Here is a 16879-nt window from a genome sequence, read left to right as displayed (position 1 = left end):
CTTAACACATTGATGTACAGTGTGAGGCAGCTAGTGCATCTACAAGTAGCCAGTAGTCAACAGGGATATTGGATCATAATGCTTCCCTGAGTGCTTTTATTGTTTTACAAGTGGTTTATCTAGGCTTCTTGACCATCACTGCGACCATAAGCAGATGTATCAGTCTGTTAGGAGAAGTAATGACTCACAAAAGGTTGTAAAGACAATGCCCTGTGGTAAACTCCACAGCAAATACTACTTGAAGCTTGCCAAACAGCATTTAACAAAAGGCATGACTGTTGCATTTGCCAAACAAAGCTTCATTTTTATGGCAAGCAAAGGCGCCCCTATCCATGATGGCAGAATGACACAATTACAATCAGTATGATCCCAAAAAAGGTGAAAATTAAAATATGAGACAAGAAAAGTAAAAAAAAAATCTGATTTGACTGATTAAGCCACACCATAAGGACAGTTTTCAACAGTCAAATCGAGTACTATGATGTCAAGCTTGTGGCCACATATTACCTGCAACAACTTTATCATTCAACTGCACAGCTGTAAGCTGTCAATACTATTGTCATCTGTAAGCTACTGTAACAATTTGATAAATGGTGGCCTTCGAGGTAGCCATATATAGTTAATGCAACAGATTTTATACAACTTGTTGTGTTGATTCAAATTGCAAGGCAAGCTGCCGAATAATTGTCACGGAATGGGAATCTTCTGAGGGATAAGTCATCTTGTTGGTGAATACTGGACTAGGTATTACTAACTTAACATATTACTAACTGTCATTCATAAGACAGTGCAGTAACTAGAATTACATGATTATTATGCTGAAAAAAATTAACTTTTATGGTCACACACATGTCATAAGATGCTAGAGGAGGATAAGTGGTTTCCCAATAGCAGAGAAGTTCTCACAAGTTCATTTCTGACCCTACTCAATATTTCCAATCTGGAGTGTTAATCTCCCATACTCAGCCTGTTTCATACCAAAGTTACACAGAATACAAACAGATGTCTGTTAACTGCAGGGTTCTTGGAATGGGATTCAGCAATGGCTTCATCACTCATCATGTCCATATACTGGCCACCTTGGTGACCTTATGCAGCAACACTATTTACAGTTAGTGACCGCAATCATCACTTGAATGGAAGCCAACAACAAAGCCTTAAAAGCTAAGATAAAGGTTTTTGACTTTCATAACCCCTTTATGGTAATGATAGCCTTATGTGTTGCACAGTTATGGTAAATCAACATAAGACTCATGATAAATCATGACAATAATCACATAGCAATATAAGACAGGCTTGGCTTGACCCCATCTGTGCTATAAGCCTAGAACTGAGGGTATACCGTACTGTGTAATTGGCTCACAAAGCCAATATCCCGTTCTGAAATGAAGGCCAAACAGTAACAATTTCAATCCCACACAACATCAGAGTGAAATCCACAAAAGTGCATTACCTGTCCTGTAGCGACAAAGTCCTTCAGGGGATGTATGCAGAGACACAGTATGTCATCTGTATGTTCCAGGTAGAACTTCTGTGAGTGGTTATCCCTGTTGTACACAATCCCTACAGCAGCCACATGGTACACCACCTCCCCGGTCTGTGTGTAGAACAGGTTGTTTCGGCAGTCGTAACCACGGTACCTAAAGTGACACGTACACAACAACACATCTCATGACTGGCAGTTTAGATATAGAAACATATCTCTAAGGGACAAATGGGATGGGAACCAAGCAGTTCGATTTCAACAGCATTAGGTTAGGACATGTCATATCATATCTTATCCTATCATCTGATCTGGATGCGCAATTGAGTTGACCTCCATAGATGGGAAGTTCTAAAGGTTCTATACCCATTGGCCACAGCCCATCTTTCATGTCAGAACTGCAGGTTTCCTCATCTCTCATGGCATTTTAAGGTATTCTTGGTTTCAAAAAAGCATGGAGCAAGAAAATGAATACAGTTCCAAACCGTCCATGCAGTTCTGCACATCCTGAGTAATGGCCTACCTGTTCAGTTACTGAAAGGAAATGTCAGTAATGCACTTTCAAAGTGCAGTACAGCACAAAAGGTAGATGTCAAAGGGCAGTGGGCTTTTTTTATCTTCAAAGAAAAAGGCTCTTACATATAGCATACATGTATCACAACTGTACCATAACTATATTTACCTATGGTATAGTAATGATGCTTAGCAGAGGGTTGTTTTAAATATGTTTGATCAGTGTTTGTAAAAAAAAATGCATTTTGAGCTGTTTGTTAATTTGTGTCTAAAACATTGAAATGAAAGTTGGCAAAAATTATATCAAGGTTGACCGGAAAAGGCAATTATGCATCGGTTAAGGCATGATGAAAGATAGTCTTGTAAAAACATAATCAAATTCCTTCACATTTTTCAGTTGATAGATTTCATCATGATGTCTGGGCATAGATTTATTAGATAAGAAATCATAAAATCGTTTTTAAAATGCCTGAATAAAACACGAAGTACATCTGTGTTGGGAGCTCTGGGAGCTTGATGATACCCCATCCCATGTATTTGAGATTCAATCCTATCAGGTTTCACCTTGACAAAAAATGAAGCTACAGTCACGACTGGAAAAAGACAGGCAGTAAACTACATCTGGCTCCTTCCTATAAAGGAAGCATGATTATAGTGTACAGTATATCTTTTAAACAGCAGGGAATAGTTTAATATGGCTCCCTGCTGAGATGTCCATTACCAATCAACACAACAGGGACTGCATTGATCCTACCTGCCAACTTGTCAATGTTCCATGACTTGACAGTGGGATTATAGGGGCCCATTGAACAATAACTTCAAAGAGAATGTCTTTGTCACACAAAACAAACCAACCCAACTAACTGATTCCTCCTGGCATCCAGCAGGACACTTCCTGCTGGTCTTTTATGTAATACTTGAATAATCTAGAGGATACTGGCATCTACATTAATGGGACAATAACTCCATGGAGGCAAAGATCTATGGAATATCAAATGCATCATTATCTGGCAACAAAGAGACATAGATGAAACAAACCCTACTGTAACAGTTATAATGTTTGTTCTGTTAGTAATAAACATTCAGGTTCTCATGTAGAGGACATGATACTAATTGATAGGGGCCACAACAGTATTCTAGATGGTGGCTGCTCAGAACTACATTTTCAGCACCTTGGACAACACCACAATGAATTCTGGTACCATCTGCTGGTGTTCAGTTTCAGGTGAAAAAATTAGAGGGATGCCAGTAAAAAAAACTAAAAACAATCATCATTCTGTCCCAACTGTTATTTCTGGGTTGTAAGTTGATAATGATAATTTGTCAACATGCATTTGAAAAGAACACATTCATAACTCACCCATGAACAAACTGTAACTTGATGCCTTCTTCTGGAGCCTTGTTCCTCTTCTGTCCTGTCTTGTCTCTCTTGATATTTTTCTTCAGCTGGGGGAGGTCCTCCTTGTAGACAGCCCGATCATAGCTGATCTGGTTCTCCTGCTCAATGTCTGTGTCCAGCTCATCTACATCCGACAGATCCGAGTCACTCTCCTCGCTGTTGGAATCTGCATAGCCTGAAAACATGGACACAGTCAGTACTCATTATGTACATTGTATTCCTGCAATCAATAATCAGGTCCTTACTAACTGGACTTTGATCTAACATTTCAGAAACCAATACATAATAATGAGATTGATTTTAAGTTTTGAAAATAGTTGACTGTACAAGTATGGTGTGTACTATCATAGGTCGCAAGATGTTACGTCTCACATGGCTCCCAAAAGAATTGCTCCCTGACAAAGCATACAATTCTAGTTCTATTCCATACACAGTGCAAACAGGATGCTGAGTGGAACAATTAATCACTTCTGGTCTACAGACAGTGATTACAGCTCTGCATATGCAGGAGGCAATTATATGCCAGTAGTGTACAATCAATTGTACTGCAGGAAGACAGCCAAGAGAGGGCCCATATCAGATGTACATAAAGTGTGGTAAATCTATTGCAGCCTTTTCCATGGATATGGGCTACACAAAATGCTGACTCTATTCTCCTGCCTATTCCTCTATGCTCTCTCTCATCTCTTTTAATTGAAAGTCAATTAAGGAATATATTGAAAAAAAAAGTACAGAATTCCATCTAATGGGAAAATGTTACCTGAGTTGGCACCTATGTCTCCTTCCATTCCCTCTGGGATGAACCTCCACTGGAAGATGGAGTGGTCCCCTCCCCCCACTGTCACCACTCGCGAGTTGTCGTGGGAGAAACGTACATTTGTCACATGGGCAGAGTGACCAGTGTACTTCCTGAACTTGGCACCTGAGGAGACACAATGTGATTGCGATCTTTCTCAAAGTGTTCAACCACTACAAAAGTTGGAAGGGTGTGTGTATCTCCTGCACTTAATTCCTTGTCATTTGAATATGCAAATGTCTGCTCTATGCTGAAGCTTGCTGTATAATCATTACATGGTTAAAAATTTGGAAGACTCGTTAGGGATTACTTATAGTTGCCATAGAGTCAGCTAGCATTAAAGCTGCAAATACACTATATTCTGGGCCAGCAGTGCAGTACAGTCATGTAGTTTCAAAGCAAATGTTGCCAACACTGCTATGAACACTATCATGTCCATGATATTGGATTCCAATATAGAGATAAGCATTGGATCAAGATGTAAATCTCTGATGGTTTGAGTTAAATGTTGAGATAAATCCCCTGTGAGAAAATACATATTCTGATGCAGCCAGGAGCTTATAAGTTTGCCCCATGGCAAAATAATATCAATGTTTACGGTTCAAGTTTTTACAGGCATCCAATAAATACTGGAAGAAGGTAAATGTCTACCATGGTAGACAGTTACTTAAGTTTACAACAGACGTCATGATTTGAATACCAAAGTGATGGGGCCATATGGATCCAATGTTCATTTGTACGACCAGCACCTGATGCTGTGTTTCAAAAAAGTAACATCTTTGTACATGCCTAACAAAGGCCGAACTGTACAAACGACAAGATTAGTATACTGAAGCTAGGTTTATTACTTGTCAAGACGATCCTTATAAGGGCGCATATATTCACTTTGATTAATCCCAGTTACAGAACTTCTTCATGTTCCTTATCTAGTTTTCCCATCTAAATTTCAAACAGAGTACCTGGTAATATGAAATCAGCATCTTTTCCCAAGCCTGTTAACATGCCTTATGGTTTTACCATATATTTGACAGATTACTTCAGAGAAAATAAATAAATCAGATTATCTGATTGACTCACCTTTCTTAAGGCAGGGAAATCTCATCATCTTCACCAAGCCAAAGTCGTCCCCAGTGACAACTACCTCATGCCCAAAGCTGGCATCTGTGGCATTGATGTCATTGACGTCTGAGTATTTGGGCCAGATGCCGTTTACTTCTGGACCAATAACACATGTCCAGGAAGCCCAGTGGATGTTCCTGATTTCTTCTGAGTTGGTCACTTGCTTTCCAGCTACAATGCCATAGTGCAATGTGAAAATTAGTTAACATACATAAATATACAAACATGCTTTCCCTGCTGGGAAGTACAATCTGACTCATTGGATATATCAAGGGACTATTTGTATGTTGCACCGAATAAATAAAATTGGTATGTTATACCATTGAATTAAAATCTATACATTAAAAACATTGTTGATACAATGTACACTTTGTTATAGAAGATTATAAAGGTTATTTTTTGGTATTTCCATTCATTCCTTACCAAACCAGATAGGAAGACAGTTTCATTATTATGTTTACTTAATCAAGCTTCAAATGCTGGCCAAAACACCATTTAGAGTCAGGGCTCGAATTAGCACCTGCATATGCAGGTTAGTGCAGGTATTTCTGGTATCTACCTGCACCCAACCTGCACTGGTCCATGTACTTGGTTTCATACATAAATGTCCTATGATGTAGGTGTCTATGGATTGTTACTATCTGTATTGACTGTTACCACGTATCAAGTATAAAAGAAAAAATAGCATGGCTTCCTAAACAATTTCAATATGTTCCATATTTCTTAAATTCAGAGTGGTGCAGGTAAAATTTGTCTGGTGCAGGTATGCAGAAAAAAGTATTTCAAGCACTGAGAGTGAATGCAAAGTTGTCCCCAAATGACTTCATTCAAATAGTTTTATACCAGGAATAGCCCAGTCTCCTGCCTGCATGGAGTATTATAAATGGTACCTAAGAAAACTATCACACATACTACATCCTATAATGTGTAGCTACGCTTGATGACACAGGCAATTTCATACAGGTAAGTCACGCCATGCCTCACTGCTTGGGAAATCTTAACGTATTCAAACAGTATCGATTTGGAAGGAAAATGACCTGAAATTAGATGACTTTCAAGATGGGATTTGGATATCCTCCACATGCTTCCTTCTGCACACTCCAGGGACTTAAGAATGTCCACACTTCGGTGCTTATCACAGAAGTTACGACAAAGATGCATAGTGCTCATATCTTCCTCTCAAAAAGGTGAGGAAGGGCAGACCGCAATATTGGCTGTCTGATAGTGGAGGCCAACGCTGGGATGCACCAGCACTTTGTCAGTGTCACAACATACCTAACCTAAAGCCCCTTCGTCTTGTGCAGAAGCAATATATGTGAATGAGGAGTCCCTCAGGGAGCATTGGGAATCAATTTTGTTGCAACAACAAATGATACAGAACAATGTTATTGATCTTTCCAGGTAGCAGACATGATATTGACTTTGTCATGCTAAACACAGAATGATAATGATCACTTTGCTTGGATGGGAAGTTTGCCCAATGCCAGACAATTGGCCCCACATCACCATGTTTATGTTGCTGGTAAGACAATAAAGCTTTCCCACAACAGGCAATCACTCAGCCATATTATACTGAAAAGTACCCACAGCTCAGAAACCACAGGACAGGCCTATCACTGTATAAATAATCACAATCTCTGCACCATAACATTTTACAATGTTGGTCATCAAATTTTATCATTGGACAGTGATTGTGACATTTATCACCGCATTATAGATGTCAGTTATACAATGCTTCCTCTGAAATCTAGTCATCTTAGGTACCACTTGTAGGGCAAGGGGCTATAAAACACATCTGTGGCATTGGTCCTACATAGATGAAACCAGACGCGCTCTTAAGCCCAGGTTCTTAGAGCAGAGACGCCCAAGCTCAGTAAATTCAGGTGTCACAACAGATATACATAGAATCTCCGGAACATTCTGTGGATTTTGACAAGATGAAATACTGGATTTCAAACAGATCTATTTGATGTCCCATCTTGCTCCATGGAGAATGTTTGACATGGACAGAATGTTGCTCTGCCTTGCTTGTGCAAATGATGAGTTGGATAAAACCCATTCCTCAAAGCAATAATGTATATCGCATAGGGAATATTGATAACACATACATTGTAGTAGCCTGATCCTAGACACTTTCAAATATCAAAAGATTGAAAAGTGACCCACCAGGTCTACATTCCAATCAGAAAGTCTAATAGGACCACACAGAAAAGTCTTACCTGGCATTCTGTAGAACAGCCTCTCTCCAGCCCCATCATTTGTCTGCAGGTACTTGCTATCTTCTGACCAGTCCATGTGCGTGATGAAACTGGAGGACTTCCCACACTGGCCAACCTTCTTGTAGTGTTGCCCCACTGCATAGATGTCAACAAAGTTGTCGTTGGACCCAACAGCAAGGTAGTTTCCGTCTGGAGAGTACCGTATCTCATGCACAGCCTCTTTTCTCTCCTTCACATGAATGACTTCGGAGAAATCCCTGTAAGACAAATGAAATGGTTGTATAAATATTCGGGCTAAAGTTCAAAACTAGTTTAGCAAGGGAAACTTAAGTGCTGAATGTACCACTATAAGTACGTTTAGGACAAATTCTTACAATATATACTGGAGAAAAAGGTTATCAATACACACAAAAGTGGAAAAACAATTGAAAATATACATCTAGTCCATCTAACATTCCCGCCGTTATGCATTTCTAAACAAATAAAATTCCAGCTGCAGCTACATGTACCATCCTAGGCAACAGATGATAATGGTCTTTGTCATTAATAGGGACAAGCACATTTACTGTAATCTCACAGATATGATTCTGTAGCAGAGATGAGGTCAAACATGCATTTATGCTTAATCATCATCATGAATTTGGAAGACACAAATGTTCAGTCAGTTTTGTACACACTGCACTGATTTGAAATTATGCTGATGAGTTTGTGGTTGGAAAAATATTCCTCTCTGTAACTGTCTATGGGTGAAATAATATGAATCTTCCAAAACTCACACCACATAAGGCTTGATGCTCATGCTATGATGAGACTTGTGGAATGAGCATACAATGCATTTTGCAACACATTACAGAGATCCCCTTATTTGCACACCAGCATCTGCAATGACTGTTTCAAAATTCAAATGCAAAGATGTAATAAATTGGAAAGCAGTGGCACACGTAATTGGCACCAACCAAATGTTACAGCCTTCCTAAGTACAGTATAGCCAACAAAGATCGTCAAAACCTCAGCTCATTCCACAGTAATTTGAGCATAAAGGCACAGCAGCACAACTCGCTGAACCTAGCTTAAAACTAATCCCCTTGTCTATTGCAGGTGAAGCAGTATGGACCAACGATGGATGCAAATGATTCTGCCCCATGCCCTACTGATGAGCAGACCAGTGACCTTTGCCCCAATTTCCACTGAATGGACTCATTCCATCCAAAATGAAATGCTGTAGATGGTGCAAGTAAAGGCAATAATCAGCTTAAAGGCCAGTTTTGGACATTACTGATTTTCAGCAAGCCAGATCAAGGCTTTCCATGGGCAACAATTTCATTCTGACAGCAGGATAGAATAGCCTTCATTTTAGCACAGGAGCTCACGGTGCTTACCTGCACTGATGACATCATAGCACTACAAGAGCATGCCTTTCCTTCAGTAAAATGTTTTCTGTTGGCTGTCTTAATAACTAATAAATTATATGCATGAGAAATATAATCATTGATATAATATGGCATTGAATCTGTTTTCATCTGGGCACATACTAATGATGTCTTTCAAATTAAAAGTACATCAAAATTTTAACTTCATAACAGATTGACAAACTCTTCATTTTCTAGGTGAGTGTGAGCAAAAATGTTCTCACATGATGTATCAATTTAACAATTCACTTTGAGCTATGTTCACTTTTCCTTGGCAAGCACATTGTAGTCAGTCCCAGTAACTAGACCTTGTCACATTGCAATAATGGAAAGACACTAATGGACCAGCCTTGCACCCATATTATGATGAAGACATACAGGTACTTCCCCCATAACAAACTGCAACCAATGGATCATTCATTCATCCCACTGTATGGGATGTAGTCAATGCATTGTTGGAATGAGTTATCTGATTATGTATGGAGGCAGCAGTCTTCAGTCTAGACAAAAAGTGGTCAATGGCCAGACCACATGTCAACAGCCTCTTCAATGATGTAGAGAGATCTACAAGGTAATGTAAGTTATACCAATACCAAAGACTGGAGCTTTTGAACACCCACATCCTCTTACATCCACAAAATGGTGCACATCAATATTCACTTTGATTTCTTGGGGTAATTTTGTCCTAGCTACATGCAACAAGTGGTTTAAGTAGACTCCACATTTACCAACAATGGTATCTGGCATAAATACTTCAACCACTACCACTAAGGGCAACTGGGGCATAGTTGAAAAAAAAATGAATAGAGCACATATAAACACAATCACAAAGGCATATAAAAGTGTGGCAGGACCAATACTGTCAGCAATTCTGGAGGTAATGTGCCACATATATCACACCATGGCAATCTGGTGCTGTTACAATGGCCCTGCACATATTCTTACCAGTACAATATTACCTAGCAATCAGTCAATCCGTCTTTTTTATGAATATTATCACATTTCTATGGATATCCTGCAATTGACGGGGGAAATTTACCATGAACATCCTCAAAAGCATAATATATAGTTGTTCTGGAAAAAGGAAAATGGCAGGATATGACTACAGTCTGAAAATAACTTACATGTAGTCTGTAAATCTATTCTAAATGGTCCCTGAATTTTCATAGTTTCATTTGTTTTTTGCGTGTAGATAGTCGGAGTGATGATTGACATAATTGGCTGCTAAATATGCAAATCATGGTCCAATATGTATGATTAATGAGGAAATCTAATGTGCTCCATGATATTTGCAACTGCAAAAGACAGCAATATTTACAAATTGTGCAAATGAATGCATAATTTGTGTTATCTTAATTCCATAGTCACTGTAGTAGATGACAGGAATTTCATGCTAGCAGCTTTTGGAAGTTAGAAGTTAAGGCAGACATTCATTAGACATCAAATCAGGTCCTCATTAACTTTTGAGGTATACAATAGTCTTCTTTCTTTTTTTTAGGTGATTATTTGTAACACATGTTCTAATTGTAACACATAGTAGGGAAAATAAATTAGTTAGCAAGTAAAATCATTGAAATATCCATCTCTTCATTTTCCTTTAATTTTTTTGCCAACACCTACTCTCTTTCTTGATTCATTGTACAAATTTCCTCCCACTCCCAGGAGATTTTATTTTCATCTTCAAGTCTACGATTGATTACAAATCAAGGACAACTCAACCCCTTCCCCTTATCTTGAGCTTTTCCAATCCCCGACCTTCATTTTCATTGTTTCCCATCCTTACTATTTCCCTCTGATGAGACAATAAGGTGGTTACAGTATAAAAGGCTGCTGATACCTAGTTTTTAGGACAGTAAAGCCTCCATCTTTCATGCCAACAGCAAGATGGCCGCCATCTGCACTGAAAGCAAGGGATCTCACGGCCTGGTCCATGTTGCACCGTGCCAGCAGTGTGTTTTCAGACATGCTCCATAACCTGCACAACAAAGGAAAAAGGTCTCATGTTCTAAGCTTAGATACATGTTTGTACAGTGTATATCTAATCATAGTCAAGGATCAATGACATGCACTTAAAGGCTCTGTATTGGTCTGGAAGTCAGCCTGGCTACAAAGTAGCCATCATATTTGAATACTGCTGCAAACTTTAAATTTGATCCCTTACAGATTATGTGAATTGTAATGCTACGTTTTAACCAAAAAAAAGGCATAATGTGTGGTAATAAACATGAATACCATTGACCTTCCATTAATGATAACAAGTCTCCTTGGCATTGAGAATGGTGTTGAGCTCTACACTTGGCTTAAGACTGTACATGACACATGTATGCCAACTGTAGCCGCATTCAGTAAAGGCAATTGATGCATTATGTACAGATAACTAAACACATTAATAATCCCCACACGCAGGCATTTACTTTTCCTACTTATATAAACCTGCTAGTAATAATAATTACTGGTCTTAGGTGCAAATGTACAGTCTTATATATTGAAACTGTCATTGGCACACCAAACCAGTGTGTGTCCTCATCAATGTTCATGTACATTCCATTCCATCATGCTTTGTCTGCTGCCTGGTCCCGCAGCCATTTCAGCATTTCAACCTGCTAGTGTCAATGGATATCAAGCCAAATAGCAGCCAAATGACGACCAAAGAGTGTCATTGGTGTAGACCCTAAGAAACTGTGACAAACCTGACACTGTGGTCATCACTCCCTGTTACAAAGAGGGGCTGCTTTGGATGAATACCAAGGCCCCATAGCTCCCCCTCAGCATGCCCCTGCATGAGCAGTTTGGGCTTGTCTCTTTCCCTTAGAGCAATCTCGTAGATCTCACTGTCCTGTGTGCCAGCCAGTATCCTGTCCCCACCCCAGCACACCGCTCGGATGGACATTCCTGCAACAAAACGTGTCATAGAGATCAATCTGCTACACTACACATAATAAACTAGTAGACATACTGCTGTCTTTTTATTGCCTTACTTCCAATGCAACTTAAACATTTTCAAGATTAGCAAAGTCATGGCACCTAAGGCATACATATATTGCTGCACATATGATTTCTTTGTTCTTGTTGATTTGCTGCACAACAAACCAGTTTATATCTTGGAGAGTTTAAAGACCAAACAGGAGTGCCCTGGGCACAGCACTAAGGAAGTACTCCCTACTGTGACCATCCCAGCAGCTAGAGGGGTGAATTGACCCCTATAAATACATAAACTAATAAAAATCTCAGACTGTCTACACACTGGAAACAAAGGCAGGGACAGATTAGCATAAAATACTGGTCAAAAATTCAAATATTTTTCTCTACTGGTTTTCAAGGAAACACTATCAAACCCTGCAGAATGATCCAGATAGCTGTAACAAAGTTACAAAATCGAGGTCCTAATAACAGTGACTTTCAAATATTGGGAAACTAACCTTGTGTTCAAATTGAAACTTTCAAGTCTGCTCTGCCAACTTTGTATCAAAATGTCTTTTTGTATCTACACATGATTGCAACTTGAAAATCTTCCTTATAACTGAATTAGCTCTGATATTTATGTGTCTAGAAATATGGCTAATAATGTGGTGTCTGTTTGTAAGTGTACCAACAGGGGCTATGTAGACTGTACATGTAACTGTCAGGTATGTCTCACAGTACCAGAGTAAGAGAAGCCAGCATTTTCATTACTTTATATTCTGGGTTAGGTAAAGCTTTATGTATAATCATACTTTATTACCTAATGTAGTATCCTAATATCAAAATTGAATTGAAAATAAACTTGTGTTGGTCAGCCGTCTCAGCCAGCCTTCCCCGATGTGAACTCCACCACAGTGAACAGAAGACTGAGCTCTAGTAGTTTACGTTAGCCGAATTTATTGGGTGGTTTTATGGTACGGGGTTGGTCTTTAATTCGTGGTTCAATGTAAAAACGGTGTTGTTAAGGAATAGATATAGAATACATGTTGAGAAGTAGATAATATTCTGAAGATTGTGAGATTGTGATGGTGTGAGTAGTGCACAATGTGGATTCACACAAGGGAACACATTATGAATAGGTAAGTCACTGTAGAAAGTAAAGTTAAAAGGAGAGTTCTGTTATAAAAGCACACCTGTGGAAAAGGAGATCAGACCTTTGAATTATGCAAGACGCAAATCACAAAGACACTTTGGAGGGAGATCCCTTGATGATTCCAAACAACACCAAATACACTAAACTTCACACTGTGGGTTTCCATTGGGAATAGACAAGTGACATTAAATTGACCACATTAATCAAACCATCAACTTCTATCAGAAGTAACAAAAAAGAGGTGGATACATCTGACACACTATGTACAAGTTACGGCTATTCTAGGTCATGCATACCAAGAATTAAATCATACATATGTCATTGAAATACTTCAAACTACATGTGCATGTATATGGAACTCAACATTTTAACAAAGAATACAACAGAATTGAATTAAACAGCAAGTGGAACTAAATTGAACTAAACTGCAAGTGGAACTCATCAGACTCAGACCAAAACCATGATACTGTTTAATACAGGGTTGATGATTGCTACAGTAACAGAGCTGAGAGTCTCCCCCTGGCTTACCTGGGGTAGTGCTAGCTGTTGCTTACAGTGGAGCTTTTAACATTTGACACTTGTCAGGATTTTACAAGCTATGTTATCAAGTATACAGAAATTCCCAGGGGTTTAGGTATATATTATAACAATACCAATTTCATACATATAACATATGTCATACTTGCAGAAACTACATACATGTATCATATGAAAGCATTTCTGCCCTCATAACAAGCATTTGAAAAAAGATCAGTTTAATTTGTATAACAATGGGAGTAGCCATGATATTTCCCATCAGCTGGCAAGACATGTACATGTACTGCAGCAGTTTGGCCCAGGAAGCATGAATCATGGGACCTGATATATCACATACATGTATACCTACCATGTACATGTATGAACAAGAAACAATGCATATAAAAACATTTAATGGAGACCAATGTTACCAAAGCAACAGGCACCAGAGGCCTCCAATGTAAATGGTTTTACATCTAATCTTTGCATCATTCACAGAAGAATTCTAGCATACGATTCTACAGCTAAAACTCTAGCCTACACAACCATCTAAATCCTACAGCAAACTAAGGACAGAAGACAGATTATCATCTTCAACAAGGAGCAAGATTCTGGTGATAAGGACAGATCACACACATCACTCATGAGTACCTTTGTACGGAGGCTTAGACTCAGCAGAGGGTGGAAGGGGTTTTTGCAGCCAACTTATGGTGGGTGCAGGAGTGGCTAGAAGACATGGAAGAAATGGAGATGTGGTGGTGCAGTGCTGATGCCAGTGTCATTGGTTTTAAGTCAAACATCAAGACTGGTAGTACCATAAATGAAGTGCAAGGTGGAGTGTGTTAGAGAAAAGGAGTCATGATCATGGTCGATAAACACGACAACAAATAAATCCATGACGAGAAGAGTATAGAGTACAGTACAGAAGGTCAAAAAAACATAATACATTTGTACTATAAGGCTACCAAAGTTAGTATGATCACTGACATACATGTATCTTCTTATGATTTTGGTTGTGTGCGTTGTAAAGTCATTGACAATGTGTTATTGAAGGAATGACTACAGGAGCTGGCCAGGTGTCAAAAAGAAATGCATCTAGATCTGTTCAACCATGCTGGTAGCCAATGTGATGACATTCTTCATAGGTCTGAACACTCTTGACCCTAAGATACTCATGTGTTTTCCCACTACCTTTTCGCACTGTATTTCACAATAGTATACACATATAGTCTTCAGGAGAAAATTAATTTCAAACTTACATATTCTACAACAGCAGCTGATTTTAATACTCGTTTGACTACAGTCATCTTGCAGCAACCCTTACCTTTGTACCCATGCTCTGATTCTGTCAAGTCAATCTTGGCAATGGTTTTGAAGTCTGTATCCCACAGCTTGATACAGCCATCTCTGGATCCTGATGCATAGCCCTCATCACATGCATACAGGGTGAAGATTCCAGCCTAGACAGGTACGGGGAAAACACAAAACACAATGCAACATACATGTAAATATAGCTGAGCTTAACACACCAAGAGGACATATATATAGGGAATTATGTAAAGCTTGTGGCAAGTCTTATGTGATTATGTGATTATGTTTTGACGCACCGGTTTTATGTTTTCTGTACTGTATGTTGTCCCTGGGTGTTCAAAGTTTGACTGATTGTTACCACGTTTTGTCCTGTATCTGTTATTTACATGTATGTCTGGTGGGCCCCCTTGGAAATCAACTATGCACTGTTGTAGGGGCTACCCATCTGTTTGAAGATGAAATAATTAAAAAAAAAATAAATAAAAAGTCTGAACTTGAATACACTGATAGTTTCAAACTGAGAAAAAAATCTAGATATACATATTACAAGTAATAATTTTTTTAATTTAATCAACTTCACAGATTAAAAACAATATGTGGGGAGCCAGCAACAGAAAGATGGTTTCACTACAAGAAAATGAATCTTGTAGACTTACAATAACAAGTGTTTCACATACAACTGTACGTGTATTGGTTATGAGAATAGAAATGAAGTATGACACGATAAATGGACAAACAATAGATAGCAGATCATCAAATTGTTGTCCTGTAACAGCTTAGATGGTCCACTAGTCCCCAAAGTATAACCCTAGTATTTACATGTAGAATATTTGAAGTGCATATGGTTACCAATTGAAGCCACCTACCAGACTGGGTTGGCATATACAGTATGAAACAACCTCTGATCTCATCAGCTTATGATAACTTAAAGATACTTGGACAAGTATATCTAAGGCGAAAAGTATAATCAGGGCTCGAAATACTGGGTGCATGTGCACCCAGGTGCACCCAAAATTGGAACTGTGCACCCAATTTTTTTCAGAGGGTGCACCCAAATATTTTCTTAGGTTTATGTATGGAAAGATATTGAGTATACTAGTATACATTATATTCTTGACATCTAAGTGTTAGAAAGATAATAAAAATGTCTGTCATGTTACTTGTTTAAGAATTTGATAGCTTATAACTAGGTTTTGTTATTAGGTTTTTTGACATTGTACTTAAATTTAAGTGGTACACCCAAAAAAATTTTGGTGCACCCAATCTTTTTGCACCTAATCCCAAAAATGAATTTCAAGCCCTGATAATCCATGTAAATTCTTTTGTCACAACTACTCTATTGGATGTGAAAAATAGCAAAGCCTGCGTTTGCATTGTTTACAACACACAATCATCTACTTTTCAATGTCAGCAACAATAGTCCAAAGTTTTTATCATATGTGGTAACAATACAAAGATTAAAAACAGAAACATGGTGTAACCAACATTATTGATATACTGAATAGTGATTGAGTGAAATAGACAGGATTCCAATATTACTGTCAAATTCAATTGAAATTGCATGTTGATATGCCTTCATCTACCTTAAGAGAGGCAGACAAAATCAATAAATGCACATAATACTGTATGTTACAAAATGAGGATTGAGGACAATTGGAAAATGGTCTATCAGATAGAAGATACTTCTTGACATGTTTTATGTATAGGCAAGGTGTCCAAGGATTTTACCATTAAAGGTGGATCACTTGTGCTTCAGCAAATCCCATAGCAAACTATACTTATGTTTCACCACAAAATATAATGAGGAAAACATAAGCCTTGCTACTGGTTTGCAGTCATGCGCATCTTCATCTTAAATTACATGTATATGTATTGATTTACATTTAGTGTAAGTAAAAATTAGTTTGCTAAGTTAAAATCTATATCTAAAAGTATATACATAAGAAGTCATAAGTGACTTGGTAAAGGTCAGCTGGTTTTAAATGGGCAGTAGAGATTTGTTTAATTCATCTTTCAGATCATCAAATGCCACATATAATTGGACAAAAACTGTTAGTGAA

The 16879-nt window shown here is 38.3% G+C and overlaps 1 protein-coding gene across 14 annotated transcripts in view; it reads right to left on the bottom strand.

The window, feature by feature from the left end:
• Positions 1 to 16879, bottom strand: part of LOC118423528 (echinoderm microtubule-associated protein-like 6) — a 56354-nt gene that overhangs the window by 21203 nt on the left and 18272 nt on the right. For 8 of the 14 annotated variants that reach the window (XM_035831717.1, XM_035831742.1, XM_035831733.1 and 5 more), the window contains 9 exons: positions 14833 to 14968; positions 14160 to 14234; positions 11629 to 11830; positions 10776 to 10913; positions 7530 to 7786; positions 5269 to 5481; positions 4156 to 4317; positions 3357 to 3570; positions 1454 to 1640 (listed from right to left, as the gene is read on the bottom strand). In XM_035831717.1, coding sequence (XP_035687610.1) covers positions 1454 to 1640; positions 3357 to 3570; positions 4156 to 4317; positions 5269 to 5481; positions 7530 to 7786; positions 10776 to 10913; positions 11629 to 11830; positions 14160 to 14234; positions 14833 to 14968 — 1584 coding nt within the window. The remainder of the gene's footprint in view (positions 1 to 1453; positions 1641 to 3356; positions 3571 to 4155; positions 4318 to 5268; positions 5482 to 7529; positions 7787 to 10775; positions 10914 to 11628; positions 11831 to 14159; positions 14235 to 14832; positions 14969 to 16879) is intronic. The other 6 variants (XM_035831782.1, XM_035831790.1, XM_035831798.1 and 3 more) reach the window with 1 other exon arrangement.

This window comes from Branchiostoma floridae, chromosome 1, assembly GCF_000003815.2.
Source record: "Branchiostoma floridae strain S238N-H82 chromosome 1, Bfl_VNyyK, whole genome shotgun sequence".
NCBI classification, from domain to species: domain Eukaryota; kingdom Metazoa; phylum Chordata; class Leptocardii; order Amphioxiformes; family Branchiostomatidae; genus Branchiostoma; species Branchiostoma floridae.
This window is presented reverse-complemented; position numbering and strand designations above follow the sequence as displayed.